The sequence below is a fragment of the Miscanthus floridulus genome, chromosome 16, assembly GCF_019320115.1.
Source record: "Miscanthus floridulus cultivar M001 chromosome 16, ASM1932011v1, whole genome shotgun sequence".
Classification (NCBI taxonomy): Eukaryota; Viridiplantae; Streptophyta; class Magnoliopsida; order Poales; family Poaceae; genus Miscanthus; species Miscanthus floridulus.
The window spans coordinates 108,781,090-108,795,997 of record NC_089595.1 but is presented as its reverse complement, the minus strand read 5'-3'; the positions used below and the strand labels follow the sequence as shown (position 1 = coordinate 108,795,997).

The 14,908-nt window shown below is 45.0% G+C and overlaps 2 protein-coding genes across 5 annotated transcripts; one reads left to right on the top strand and one right to left on the bottom strand.

The window, feature by feature from the left end:
* Positions 1-290: 290 nt before the first annotated feature.
* Positions 291-4,094, bottom strand: LOC136512679 (uncharacterized). The gene is made up of 15 exons (XM_066506654.1): positions 3,790-4,094; positions 3,608-3,685; positions 3,416-3,465; positions 3,209-3,262; positions 3,039-3,091; positions 2,727-2,799; positions 2,568-2,629; positions 2,369-2,437; positions 2,048-2,156; positions 1,676-1,743; positions 1,438-1,538; positions 1,120-1,215; positions 928-995; positions 666-711; positions 291-576 (listed from the first exon to the last, which is right to left on the bottom strand). Exons 1-15 carry the CDS (start codon positions 3,850-3,852, stop codon positions 496-498), a joined length of 1,071 nt encoding a protein of 356 aa, XP_066362751.1. The 5' UTR covers positions 3,853-4,094; the 3' UTR covers positions 291-495.
* A 7,473-nt stretch (positions 4,095-11,567) lies between these two features.
* On the top strand, positions 11,568-14,810 carry LOC136512313 (uncharacterized). Of its 4 annotated transcripts, none has more exons than XM_066506278.1 (7): positions 11,686-12,390; positions 12,495-12,589; positions 12,776-12,945; positions 13,085-13,193; positions 13,328-13,390; positions 13,486-13,560; positions 14,275-14,810. In XM_066506278.1, exons 2-7 carry the CDS (start codon positions 12,566-12,568, stop codon positions 14,605-14,607), a joined length of 774 nt encoding a protein of 257 aa, XP_066362375.1. In that variant the 5' UTR covers positions 11,686-12,390; positions 12,495-12,565; the 3' UTR covers positions 14,608-14,810. The 4 variants fall into 4 exon arrangements, with proteins under 4 accessions (XP_066362373.1, XP_066362375.1, XP_066362374.1 ...); XM_066506277.1 differs by having other exon boundaries at positions 13,079-13,193; XM_066506276.1 differs by lacking the exons at positions 12,495-12,589; positions 12,776-12,945; positions 13,085-13,193 and having other exon boundaries at positions 11,568-11,819; positions 11,964-12,121; positions 12,235-12,390.
* Positions 14,811-14,908: the final 98 nt, after the last annotated feature.

Sequence of the window (14,908 nt, the reverse complement as noted above, 5' to 3'; positions counted from 1 at the left end):
GTAAGTGTTGGGTGATGCTGCGGAATCTGACCAACATTACCGCAGCTACTGCATAGCCACGATGCAGCCAATCGTGCTGCCCGCCTGATTGTTTGGATTGCGCAGGAAGCTAGGAACCTCTGTCAACTCCGGTCTCCAGCAAACGACTTTTGTGCAGGATGTATATTAGATTAACATCTAACCATTCACTTCGTAGTCGTCCTAATAGATGCAAAATCATCGTTAAAGAAATACTTCAGTCCTAATAGGCGAAAATTCATCGTTAAAGAAAGAAGATAAATCCAAGTAACATAAGATATCACGGAGCGAGTTTAAGCAGGTGGTACATTATTGTAAGCTGTGGGTGTGATACAGTTGATCGATTCTGCAGTTTGTTCTGGTATTCGCTGATCGACTATATTTGTACAGAAAGTTTGGATCAAAGCTAATATGAATACACAAGCACACTTGATGACACGAATGTATGTACAACGGTAGCTTTTCTTGAGGTATGCTCTACGTCGTTGTCTGGTAATACTTGTTTACTAGCTTTTCCGAGTACTCGCCGAAAGTCAGCGTTCCGTTTGGTGGAATCAACTGGTCAAGGTCAAAACACAAACTGAATCATTTGGGAGGAGGGAATTACGAGTTCCAAATGCAAGAGTATGCGTAGAGTTCACACAAACCTCTTGGTGATAGGGGATTTCGCTTGGAAACTTCAGCTTCTCATTCCTGCCAAACGGTTGAAGAGAACAAAAAAAAATGAATTTGAAAGCCCATTATCAGCAATATTTGCAGAACAACGGACCAGCTAGCCTCATTGGTTCCCAGTTGGAAATAACATACTCAATACAATAAAGCCAGCAAATTATTTGGTACACAAAACGAAAGCAAAAGTGGACTAATGCAACTTATATATACGATATAAGAAGAAAGCTTTGGATGTACCAATCCGGTTGCATGAACAAGGCAAAGGTAGAGCGGTCAACATTTGAAGCATTTTCACTGCTGGGTGCCTAGAAACAACAAAATTAAACCAAAAAAAAAAACCTTAGGACATTAGTTGCCACAAAAGTACAGTAAAATGTATGTGAAAAACACATGCTTAGTTATCGAGATGAATTTTGGTTTCAACAATACCTGCACACAGTGTGGGGTTGCACATAGATAACCTCTTGACAGTATTTCAGTAGTTTCCCCAATTTGGTAAGCCAGCTGATCCTCGTCAAACACAACCTATGCCATCCAGACAAACAAAATCAGCACAAAACAGTATAATTTACACGCGATTTTTAATGACAATGAGCAATTATTGTGTCAAGGGCATCAATAGTTTCAGTGCAGCATGAATCATGTGCTACAATAGCGACGATCTCCCACATGATTTATCATCTATAACTGATAGAGAACTCTCATCTAAAGAAATTGATGAGAAATTTACACTCGGCAGGAAGTTACCTTAACAACTTGGTTACCACGAGTCCGAATGTATAGTCCAGCTGCACTATCTGGACATGGTACCTCCACAGAATTCTTCGTAAACAAGCCACATGTGAGCCCTGCATTAATCAGATTACCACACATTAACTATAAGAAATGTCACTTGTTTGATGATAACTCACAATCATTTTTTTTACATATTATGCCACAAAACTAATTAAATATTTAATTCAACCATAATGGTAAAATGAGTCACCTGTTAGAGATCCATGATCAGTGTGCCATCCACACCATGATGAAACAGACTCCACGTCTGTCTGCTTGCTGGCATAAGAGACAAATACATCAATTCTCAAACTAACTGAAAATCCTGCATCTAAAATATATCATTAACATTATGATGCATCAAAAAAAGTTGAAGTTGCATTGCAAGAGAGGCTCTTTTCCCTCTTCGTCTTAATATAATGATACACGTCTCTCCTGTGTGTTCAACAAAAAGAACTATGCTGAATTTATTTTTGTACACTCTAACTACAACACACTTGAATGATGTTTTACCACCTTCATAAATGTAACTCTTTATGCATGATTATTCATTCAGGTCTGCATATATGATTATAAAGTTTACCTAAACTGTCGTGGGAAATAGTACAACAGACGACCCTTGTGACACCTTGAACGGGCAATTGTCTGCTCAAGACTGTCACCATCATATGATCCCAATCCTTGCCCCATTACTGAAAAGCGGCAAAGGTTGATCCATTTTACTAATTGATAAACATATCACGATGGAAGAAAAAAGAGAGACTATTCTGACTGAAGAATCAAGCATAGAGGTCATGCTTTGCCCAAGCCAAATGAGTTAATTTTCCTTTCTGGCGAAGTTGATGTTTTCAGCGGAAATCACACCGAGTTACAGTAATGGACCTTATGGTTCTGCAACACATACCATAGCGATCACAATGATGAGCCAACATCAAACCAACTTCCATCATCAGCTTCCCAAGAGCTTTAAATGCTACAAAAAAAAAAGGAAAGAAGAAATTCTGTAAACACAGTCTAGTTTCCAAGTATGAATGTGAAAATGTAAAGGAAAAAGAAACAGATTGAAGTCACATTGACAGCTTATCGAATGCATTCAGTCATACCTATCTCAAGTTCAGGAAGATTCTCATTTGGCCATATATTTGGTCGGCAGTATGATGGATACCTGCAGGTTAAACATCATCAGAGGTTTAAAATGTTGGATCACAGTATTGGACCATGACGGAAATCAAGACGACAGTTCCATGCTAGAAACATTTTACCTACTTACAAGCACATCATCAGTAGTAGGGACATCCAAAACAGGGTTCGCATAAAAGGAACCTTTAAATGTGTCTGCATGCAATAATCGAAGTTTATCTTCAGAGGAAGTTCATGCACAACCTTCATGGGAGCCTAGCAGTATAAGATTAATGGAGCGGAGCACAGGTCAACAGACAGCCTCATGGTAGGAATGAGATTCGTGTCCCAAAAAACCTGTTTTCTTTGCGACATCTTTTCAAGGATGCACATTACGCCTACCCCACACACAACAGGATACTACATGATAACTCCCAGAATGGACAACTGTTTACCAAGTTTCCCGGACTCGAGTTTCTCCTTCCCATGACTCCACCCGAAGTTATATCTGCAATTGACAAGTGCATATAAGCCAGTGGTTGCTACCCACAAGTAACATCACTAACTAGTAGCAGGAGTTTTCCGGAGGGTGCATCATAATGAAATTCTTGACAAACAGCACGACCTGCTATCTGGATCTTCAAGCTGTTTCTTCACCTGTTCAGGAAGGTTTGCAATCCTGACAAACAAGAAAGCAAGAACAAAGAACAAAAAAACCTTTCATCATCAGTAAACAAACAACTCTGACTCCTTTCTTGCAGGGCAGAATAAACCACCCGGTACAGGAAGAACGAGGGGTATATATAACATGTCATCAGCATAAACGACATGCCTTGGTGCCAACCGCAGTAGCCTTTTTCTTAGCTCTGGAAACTCAGGTACCTGCGTGGACCAAGATCAAGACAGTCATATAACTCGAAATCCATAACTGAGGTACTATGACACTCGGTTCAGGAACGGACTCAACCCATGACTCGAAATCACGATTCACGCATGCAGTCAGTCCACAACGCTTGCTACTCACATCGGCAATGGTGATGATGCCGAGCCCATGGGGACCCAGGCCTTCCTCGATCTTGCCGCCGAGGTCCTTGTCCGTCTCCTGCGCACGCCCACCCGCCGCCGAACGGCACGTGGTCAGAATCACGAGAAGTCACACACACACGCACTCCCGAGATGACAGCACTCAACACTGGGGAAGATTACCCTGAGGTCGGCGAAGGGGATGGTGACCGCGCGGACGGTCGGTGGCCGCTCCTGCTGCTGCATCGCGCGGCAACGGACACGGACCCGGCGGGACGACTCGGGGGCGAGGGCGAGGGCGAGGGCGAGGGTGAAGGAGACGACCTGGTCCCGTGATCTGCGCCGCGCGGCTGGACCTGCAGGCAAAGTGGAGGTGGTTCGTGTTCCCACGGCGGTGCCCACCTCCACCAGGACGTCGGTCACTGCCGTGTCCCGTTGGACTCGGTTGGGTTGGGGCGACCTTGGTTTTGGCGGCACCCGGCGGAGATAGATGGAGACGGAGAGGGAGAGGTTGGGGATTATTAACTTTTTACCGTTATACTCATCGGCAGATAGCACTTTAACGATTGCCACTGCATTTTCATCGATAGATAGAGAAAACTTATATAAATTTACTATAGTTGCTCGTGTGACACGCCAGCCATGCAAACCAGCATGGATCTGAGTCTATGAGTCACGTAAAATGTCTCTCCTGCTCTCGTCCTACTCGGTTTGTCTCTCGGCTGCAAGGAAAAGGGAAAGGGAGGGAGCAGGGTCACTGAGGTGCTCGACAAAGAGCCTGCCTAGGCGCGCCGAGTGTGGAGCCCGGTTAAGACTACGGTGGGAGGAGGCCGCGATGGCAAGGTAGGCCTAGGGTCGGTGCATGTGAACTCGTCGGTGACCAAAACGCGCTGCACGTGCCTGGCATTCGGTGGACGCCGGTTCACGGCGAGGCACGAAGGGATGGTGTTCCGACCGGTGCGGCACCCTCACGTGTGCTGCTGCTATGTTGGCGAGCGGTGGGGGTGCGGCGGTGTTTGGGCGGCGCAGGTAAAGGGCAAGGCCACGACCGTGCTGTGCGTGTGCGCACTCGCGTGCAGGAGCGTCGTCACGACGGCGGACGTCGAGAGGGAGCACGGACTCGGGCTGCGCCGGTCGGTGTGGAGGTGTGCCGGTGCTCTGTGCCTCGCCGTCTTGGGCTGAGGAAGGCTCACTGACGGCGGTCGAAGACAGGGCGCGTAACGTGGCGCTGGCTCGGTGCCGAGCGAGCCGGAACAAGTTCACGAAGGGTCGCGGCGCGGCGTCCGTTCGTGATGTCCACCGGGTTCGCGGGCTTGGTGATGATGCCGCGGCGCTTCGCTCGGCTCCGCGGCGTGGCGTCGCGCACCTAGGCAGAAACCGCTGCGGCGGCCGGGACGACGAGGCGGCTTGGTGAAAAAGCACGAGAAGGAGATGGTCAGAGCTCCCCGTTCGTTTCGATCTGCGTCCTCCTCTGCGCCGCGTACGCCTCTACGACGTCCACGAACACGTCACGCAGCGCCGCGTACGCCTCCTGCGGCAGCCGCGTCACGGCCATGCCCGTGTCCATCACCATGCCACCGCCGCTGTCCTCGGTCAGCTGGAACAAGCGGCAGCCACACGCCCCCCCCCCCCCCCCCCCCCCCCCCCCCCCGCACCGCCTCGCTCCGCCCGAGCACCAGCGACCCGCGCGTTGGCGGCGCCGGATCCGCCGTGGCTAGCGAGGCAGTAGCTAAAAGCGTAGGAGGCGAACCCGCGGCGGCGACCATCGCGTCGACGGAGCCACCGTGGCTGTCCAACTCCAGCATCGCGAAGAACAGCGCCACGACGTCGCGTGCGAGGCCCTTACGTGCCCGGTCACCATGCCCGTCCACGAAACCACATCCGGGCCGTCGCCGGCCGGGAGCGCAATGAGGCCATTGCGGAAGCTGCGCTCGTGGTCCACGCCTGGATGGCCCGTCCCGGTTCAAGATAGAGGCCATGACGGCTTGCGTGGGGAGCTTTCTGGACAACAGAGGAAGAAGAAGTCATCCATGGCCATTGAATGCTTGATGGATGACTTAGATCGCAGTCAACCAGGGTCAATTATGCTGTCTAACAAACAGCCTGCCAGTCAGCGATGTGTGCAGGAAGAAGGCAGGGGGCAAGAGGGACATTTTGCGTGACCGGTAGACAACGTTTTCCTAAACGGTAAACGGTCTTTACACGGTCGCCCTTTGTTTAGCGTTTAGGCTATTTACACGGTGTTTAAACGAAGTTAAACGGTCTAAATGGTTTTGTACTTTTAAAAAAAAATACATATAATTATATATGTGCATGTAAAAAATCAAGTATTCTAGCATTTATACATATTTATCCGAGTAAAAATCAATTATTTTGGTATGTATATATATTTATGCATGTGAAAAGAACCAAATATAGATATTTATGCATGTAACATATCAAGTACACATTTATAAATATAATAAACTTAAGTATACAAATTTATCCATACAAAATTGAACTAGATTTACCTCGTGTTCGCCTAAACGGCCGTTTAAACAGTTGTTTAGTCCGTTTAATGCTGTTTATCTCCGTTCCGTTTAGGCCGTTTTTCCCATTTTTTAACCGTTTAAACGGTTAACCGTTTAATTTCCGTTTACCCTCTAAACAAAACAGTTTACCACCGTTTACCGTTTACTGGCCGTTTAAACGGCCGTTTAATCCGTTTAGGCGAACGCTGTCTGTAGACTCGGATCCACCCTGGTGCGTGGCTGGTGTGCCACGCGAATAAATGTGGTAAATTTATATTAGTTTTTTCTATTTACTGGTAAAACTATAGTGACAACTGTTAAAGTGCTATTTGATTATAATGGTAAAAAGTTAATAATCCCGATAGGTTGGGCCGTCACGTGCACGCTGCCCCGGTGGCGTGGCGCGGCGCGGCGCGTCTCCTGAGTCCTGACCCTGGTGAAGTGGTGTGGTGACGGGAGCGGGGGAGCCCGCACGCAGTGGCAGACTTGGCGCTGGTGTAGCGTAGTGGCGTGGAATGAGGGAGAGAGCCCCAGCCAGCACGGGCACGGCGCTGGGTGGCGCTGGCCTGGCCGCCGTTGTGATTTGGTTCGGCCGTTCGGTGATTCAGCGACAGACAATCCTCTCCCAATATTTCAGCATAAACATCACTACAAATCAAATTTAAGCATAAGCAAACAGGACCAATAAGAAACAATTCCATCGAGCTCTCTTTGTGATCCCTACATTTGCTTTGCTGCATCTAATAAACATTTTACAAGTTTAGTTTTAGCATCAATATGCAGCTAAAAAACCATGAACTGTACTGGCAGTCAAAATAAAAGTGCTACCCTATTTCTTGCCTAGCATATAGAATCGATTAAAAACTGGAAAAAAATAATTTAAAAAACTGTGTGTCGAGATCCAAATGCCATGAGTTATCATGAAGAATTGAGGCACAATTAATTATTCAAGTGGAGGAACTCAACATCGTACACTCATTTCTAGCTGAACAAGAATGTTCCAAGGTGTTTGCCACGGCTCCTCCAGAGAATCTAGTGGAACTACTCAATCGGAGAATAAAGAAGCAGAGCTGAAGAATCCGGAGGAGTCAGAGCTGTTCTGGAGAAACTTAGTTTGTGGCTCTTCAAAATGACTCCAGCTCCTCTGTTTGGAAAACGTTTGGCAGTGCTCCTCTGAAGAGCTAAAACCGGAGAGGAGCCCTGCCAAACAAACCCTAAAATAGTATATCCTTTCTCAAATAAACCAAGAAGCTTACAGATAACCAGCAAGGTGCAGTGGCTCGGCGCAACCTTCCTGGTTCCATGCATGGTTGACGGGAACTGGGGACCAGGAGGGTGGCGTCGCGTGGCCGGCCGCTGGCAATGAAGCCGACGTGCACGTGACGGCTACGGCAAGACTCTCCACGGTCGCTCGACCCGGCATAGGGGGCGAGATCCCTGCGATCCGGATACTCCTATAGAATGCCGGAGCAAACTGATTTTGGATGGATGCAGTGGCGGATGCACGATGCGGGACAAGGGGGGCTAAAACAATGGAGATGTTGATTTGCATTAAGATTTAATGGTGAAATCAATCTTTTTGCTACAGTGATTAGGCTTGAAATCAAGAAATTAGGGGGGGCTGGAGCCCCCCAGCCCCCCCGCCGCTGGATGGATGGATGCACGCGCCGCAACATGATATGTTGAACCAACGATGAATTCAGCTACAGGGGCAAACAACATCCGATTTGTGCACGAGACCATCTACCAGCACTTCTTGATCCCTCTGAATGCTGATCACATCAAATCAGATCTCACAACTGACATACACATTTATCGGTGCATTATGTGGCATTGAGTGCCTGTTTGGGAGAGCTTCGCTCCCTGATTCTTCAGCTCTGCTTCTTATTCTCCGATTGAGTAATTCCACTAGATTCCTAGGAGAAAACAGGGTGAGGATCAGCAGATCTACTGATCTCCACCAAAATATAACACGGAGCTAGGAAGAATCCGGGGAAGCATGTTTTTTCAGCTTCCTCCTCGCTTGTATACAAAATAGAGGAGTGATTCACTTGGATTTCTTGAAGAAGCTGGGTCGTTTTTTGGCATTTGGCAGTCGGGAAGTGATTCTCTTCGAGAATTTGCTTCATGGAACGCTCCCAAACGACCCCTGACATGTGTGTGATTTAGCCCAGCATAGCTTTTACGTGAGTTTCGGTATCAGTCGATTGGCTATATATCTGCACAATGCTACATCACACTTTTTGGGACGGCAAGAGTTTTGCAAAAAAGAAAAGAGAAACAAGACATTTACAAACGACTACTAGCAAACTAAAAGCACCGCTGGCCACCCTACTGAAAGCAACAAAACTGAAAAAAAAGGAAAGACTCGCTTCCCCCTCAACCTCGACTCTAGAAACCAACCAAAAATAGGGCACAACCCGAGACAAACAGAAAAGGAATCAAGAGCTAACTCCGATAGCCCTAAACGATCGATGCATTTGGTCTTGTCGCCAACTGACTTTGTTCTATATCCTCTTTGCACAGAAGTGCAACTTGCCTTGGTTGCAGCGCCGTATTCTGAAAAGCCATTCTCTATTCCATTCCTTCCAAACGGTTCCACCAAAAATATATCATAACACCATCAAACACTTTTCACACTTTCTGGTATGATATATATGCATATGTATTTGTAGCTTGTTATTGTGGAACGGACTTGCTAGCGCTCGGACGCTGCCACGCACAGGGAGCAAACGAGCGTATAGCGCATCGGACTTGCGAGGGAGCGCAATAGTAGTGGGCCCGCGCTGGCCTAGATATCGCCCACGCCGCCCCGAACATCGTCCGCGCCGCCCGCCCTCTTTCCACGCGCATCACAAGTGCAACACCCGATCTATTTTTGAAACATTCAGTTGCAACATAGAAAAGAAGACAAAATGAAACACTTAAAACAAGCGTCTGAAACACTTGCGAAAACGTTTGAAAAATATTTGAAAACCATTGCAAACATATGCAACATCCAGATAAACGCTCGCAAACATACGTATGAAACACCTGAAAACACTTGAAACATATGCTTGCAACATGAATGTATATGCAACATCTAGATAAAACACTTGCAACATTAGTCTAAAACATCTGAAACACTTAAAACATACTATTTCAACATGCGCTTTTAGCGTAGCATCTGCTTGCTACTTGGACGAGTGGAGGCTCGTCGATGTGGAGCTCGATGTCGCGGAGGTCGTCGGTGTTTAGCTAGTCGGCGGTACGGACCTCGGCAGGGCAGGGGGCAGCCCGGGCAGCCCTAGGGGGGTTTCGAGCTGTGCCACCATACTGGGCCTTCAACGTCAAGGGGCCAGCCCCATATATGTAAGCTGCAGGTATAGGAGCCACAGAGACTCGGAGAGGCACGCGTACGTGAAAGCTTCCGTCGATTTGGCTTTCGCGTCGGCGTGGCGCGTTTCGCCCTCCCGCCGCGCGACCGCTGTTTCTTTCCCGTTGCGACTTGCGAGCAAGAGCATGCGCGTCGTGGCAGCAACCAGACTACTCTTCGTCAGTCCGTTCAGGCCTTTCGGGAGACACGACACTAGGGCAGTCGCAGACATCCAAGTCTCGTATCAAGATTTAATTTGCTTTTGTCCCCAATCTTTTTCTTCGAAATACAGGGATTTAGGTGTAACTAGGGCAACAAATAATCATTTTCTCTAGTTCTCAGGTTCGTAATTTACTAGCACTTCTTTTTATTATAGTGTTGAATTGAATCTAGTATGAAATAATTTTCGTACAACTTGTACATAAATTTCTTTCGTTTTAATTTAGTGGCAGAGCTCCTACCTTTGTTTTAAAAAATAATTCTCGTACATTACTTATTAATTTCTAAATTTACAGTGAACTCCGCATCGGTAAATGTTAGATTTTTTTTAAGATAAGATATATAATTTGTTTGATAAGAATGATTGACTGTTTGCATTACACTTATATTAAGTTGTATTAAGGGACCTATCTTTCTAGCTTTGCTCTAGGCCCCTAAATTAACAGGACCGGCTCTGGGGTAGGTGGATGGAGCGCGGCTACGACAGGAGGCGCTAGTCCGAGCGGGAGCACGAGGCGCGGGTGGGTGGCGGGAGCGTGGGCGGGGTCCGTCCCCGAGCATAGGCACCCCGCGCTAAGCGAGAAGACGATGCACGCCTGGGCGGCACGGGCCAGACGCAAACGACTTATAAGGGTCCATCCGGACAGATGCACGACCAATAAGCAGCGTTACCGATCATGGAATCAAGGTGTGCTTCACGACAAACCTACAGGTGATAGCTTGTTTCACTTGGAAGTTTCAACTTCTCGTCCCTGCCGAATGTTTCAAAGAATGATTAGCTTTACAAACATGCATTGCATGCAGATAGCTTTTGAGAATGAAAAAAGTCTACCTAGCCCTCTCAACTATTCATGATGGACTACTTCACCCTCAAACTATAAAACATGAATTTCTATCTTTGAATTTTCTAAAACCAGTCAAATAACCACCCAGACGATTTTGGACAGTAGTTCTGCTATAGTGACGGTGGTTTTGTCTTTTTCTTTTTTATCTATTTCCGCTGAATCTGTGAAAAATCATAGTAAATTATAGAAAAATTAAAAAATAGAAAATCCAATTTTACTGGACTCCACATGAGTAGATCTACACAGTGAACATATAATATAGTATGATTTAGTACAAAATTTTTATTGTAGCTTTAGATCTAAGCTTTTCTGTAATTAATTAGAATAATTCATAGCTGCAGCTTTTATGGTACAATTGTGGTGAAATTTTTATGGTGGACTAATTATTATATGCTTGAGTTATAGTAAAAATTTCTTACTCATTGGATCATGTATAACTTAGTTATAAATTTATTTAGTATATAACTGAGTTATACATGATTCAATTAGTATAAAATTTTTATTATAGTTCAAGCATACAATAGTTAGTTCACCATAAAAATTTCACCACAATTGGATTATATAAGCTGCAGTTATGAATTATTCCAATTAATTACAGAAAAGCATAGATCTAAAATTACAACAAAAACTTTATATTAAAGAATGCTATATTATATATTCACCGTGTAGATCTACTCATGTGGAGTCCAACAAAATTAGATTTTTTATTTTATGATCTTTCTGTGATTTAGTATGATTTTTCAAAGATTCAACGAAAATAAATAAAAAATAAAAAAATAAAATCATCATCACGGTAGTAAAATCGCAGTCCAAAACCGTCTAGGGGATTATATGAAAAGTTTAGGGGATAAAAAATTTGATTTTATAGTTTAAGAGATGAAATAGTCTATCCTAGATAGTTGAGAGAGTTAAGTAGATTTTTTCCTCGTGAGAATTCATAGATGGCCTTCCCATAACATTTAGACCTAGCCCTTTCTGTATGTTTCCTTTCTTTTTTGGCAGCAAAATCAGGTTGGAGTGGACTAGCGTAAATGAGTATGTATGAAGGGGCCACACCGCGCTACCTCCGCTTCGAAAACCCCAGAGCAGACCCCACCTACGTGGCCGCCGCCGCCGCAATGTCCGACGAGGAAAATGAGAGGGAGGTCCGTTTCCAGGACTATTTTGATGAGCAGCGAAGAACCGCCAGGGAGAGGATGACTGTCTTCGCTGAACGTGGGGAAGCCAAGAGGAAGTATGGCCATCGCCCAGACATGCCGCCGTTTGAGATCTTCAAGTTCCCAGGTAGGTAGGTCGGCTAGGTGGGCTTCGCACTTCACCACTAGGTCGCCGTTGGATTTCGTTATTTACTATTGCTAATATGTTAGCTTTTGTATCTCCTTGGTAATTAATTTGTCAACACATGAGCTCTTGGTTGCTGTACTTCAGATCTTTTGGAGAGAGCATGGGGATGGGACTGGTTAGTGCCATGCTTGTCTCCAAATCGTTGGGGCGAATATAAGAAATATCTCGAGGTGTACTACGAACACAATATGTGCAATGGAACCAGTGATGGAGAGGATGGGAATGGAATTGCAAAACTAGCAGTATCGGTTTCTTCTTCTCCCTCAATAAACCATGTGCTTATATCTTGTTTGTCCAGCTTACTTAGCTTCTTGTGTCTGTAGATCTGATTAGTCTATTTGTGAAATGTTTCAAGTGCATCAAGATGGAGCATGAACTTGTGACTATGATGAAGTGTTGTCCTAAAAAAATCAGTGATGAGATCAGCCAGAGCCATAAGGTCACCAAATGTGCAAATGAAATAAGCAAAATGAAATGTTGCGAGTTTCCTGCTGCTGCTATCGCCTTGAAGGTGTGTCCATCCCTGCTTCTAATAAGTCAAGCTAGACCTTAATTTGGATCCATTTTTTATTGAAGTTTTTTCTGTTTTTCTCTTGTGCCAATTGTAAAACACAGTTTCAAGTGTATTACGGAGGAGGCTGATCTGATGTGCCAGTCTTTGATAAGTGGCTGTCACAGCTCCATTTATGGCTCCACTTGGAGTATCTGTGGTAGATTCCGGCAGTATGCTTTAAGCTTTATGACATACAAAGCGCCTGCACATATTGCTGCTTCTGCCACCATGATTGTACATTTTTGCCTCGCCAAATCAAACTGTAACCTACTTAATCTGTAGTGCTAACTCTTCGATATTTATTAGCTTTTTTTTTGTGTTGCTTGCAAACTAATTTCTATAGGCCGCAACAAAAGGCACCAACTTCATCATTGACTTACTAAGGAATCAGGGTCAATACAAGGATGATAACTATGATGAAAATTTTTTCGAGATCGTGACTCATCGGGATTTTTCCTTGGAAACAATGACGAGAATATCCAATGAATGTTCTGCTGCAGAAGAGTCTGCAATGTATGATCTGCACAATAACATATTGTTCTTATTGCACAAATATTGTTGATTATCATTGCATGTATGACGTTCTATACAGTGTCTGTTTTCTTTGGTGCAAAGCATAATGATGTATTGTTTTGCTCTAAATTAGGGGCAGCAATGTGAGCAATTTGGTATTTGGTGAATCTAATGATAAGAATTGTTCTGAGAATGAACTAGCACAAAACAACAACATGCAGGAAACAGAAAAGACAAATCAACAGAAGGTTGATAATTCACAGAAATTTGGGCTGCTAGCTATGTTTTGCTGTGGAACTCCCTTACAAATATGCAATTAACTATGATAAACCAATGACATCTCTGTTTCTTTTGTGGGTATCCTTACTAACCCATTGAATAGTGTTCAAAGGAGAATTGTGTAGAAGGAAGCACTCTGGACAACATTGAGGAGCCAAAGATTGAGGTAGAAACTTAAAAGAAAATTGTGCTGCCTGGTAACTTTTTATGGTTTTCACATGGAACTCCTTGCTAGCATTGATTTGATGAATCTGATGACAGGAGCACGTGGAATCGTTAATACAAGACAATGTAATGAACCATATAAAGCATCAGTCAGAGGTAGATGTTTCAAAGGTAATTTTGCTGCTAGTTCAAATCTGTTAACTCTTATGTTCCCCTCAATGAACTTCTCACAAACACTCAATTTTATTAGCTTCCATAGTTGATCAAAATTCCCACCGATGAAGAGTATAATGAGACTAGTTTGCCAAGCCCTTGAGCACAAAAAGTTCGAGTCTTTTCTCCGTGTGACATTAAAAAAGTTTGCAATTCCATACCTACCATTAAAAAAGTTGAGCGATAACAGGTGCCAGTGGTCCGAACTTTTTTTGTCCTCCACGCTGTTCCGTCCACATTCCCTGCTAACAGTGTCAAATGGAGCTACGAAAAGACAGAAATGCCCTCAGGCTAGAGAAGCTAGTTGAAGTTGCGTTTTCCTCCTGTGCCACTCCCTAGCTCAGTGTTTTGGCGCCAAACTCTTTGGCGTTGGCGCCAATACACCTCCCTGCCAGCTCCTATATAATAGGTAGGTTCCCTCTCCATTGCTCTCCCTCCTTCAACCTCTCTTGTGCCATGTGTCTCAAGCTTCAAGCAGATATGGAAGGAGGGGAAGGCGGGTCTATTGCCCGAACTGTGGTGTGCTTGCCAACCAGTTCACATGGATGATGAAGAAAACTATCGCTGTGTCTTCCACAAGTGCCCATATTTTGCACTTTGTGTTGCTCCTTAGCTCCTTTTTTTTTACTCGCTGTTGTTGGGTTGTTAATCTGTGATTGTTTTGGTTCTCAGGTTGGAGGTTGTCAGGATTTGATGGGTCTTCCAGCTGTGGAAGGAGGTACATCAATGGCACCTGCTGTACAGACAGTGCCAGCACCTGCTGCATCGATGGCGCCTGCTGTACAGACAGTGCCAGCACCTGCTGCATCAATGGCGCCTGTTCTTCAGGCAGTGGCAGCATCTGCTATTGTTCCTACAACACCGCCTCTGGCCATCATCCAGGAAGCTTACCAGGCTGTTGCAGGTGTAGAGAATAGAGTAGAGGCAATCCAGCATCTTAGATTGATTGAGAAACTGGTCTGTGTTTGCATCTTCCTTGCTCTGTATGCAATTATCATGAAGTAGAGGTCTATGTATGTGTAGGCAAATGAATGAATGAATGTTCATCTAGACCACAAATAGCATGTCTTGATATATTGTTCATTTCACCAGCATGCAAAGCAGAAGAACACATTGCTTGTAAACAAACTAAGAGTCTTAAATCCCACAAGTACTAGTTATCCAGACCTTAAATTACATTACATAGTAGTTTTGGTCACCTCAGAGTCTCAGACCACAATAGGTGTTCTCAAAGCAATACAGCATCAAAAGAACCTGCGAATGACATTTGTGCACGAGACCATCGACCAACACTTTCTTCATCCCC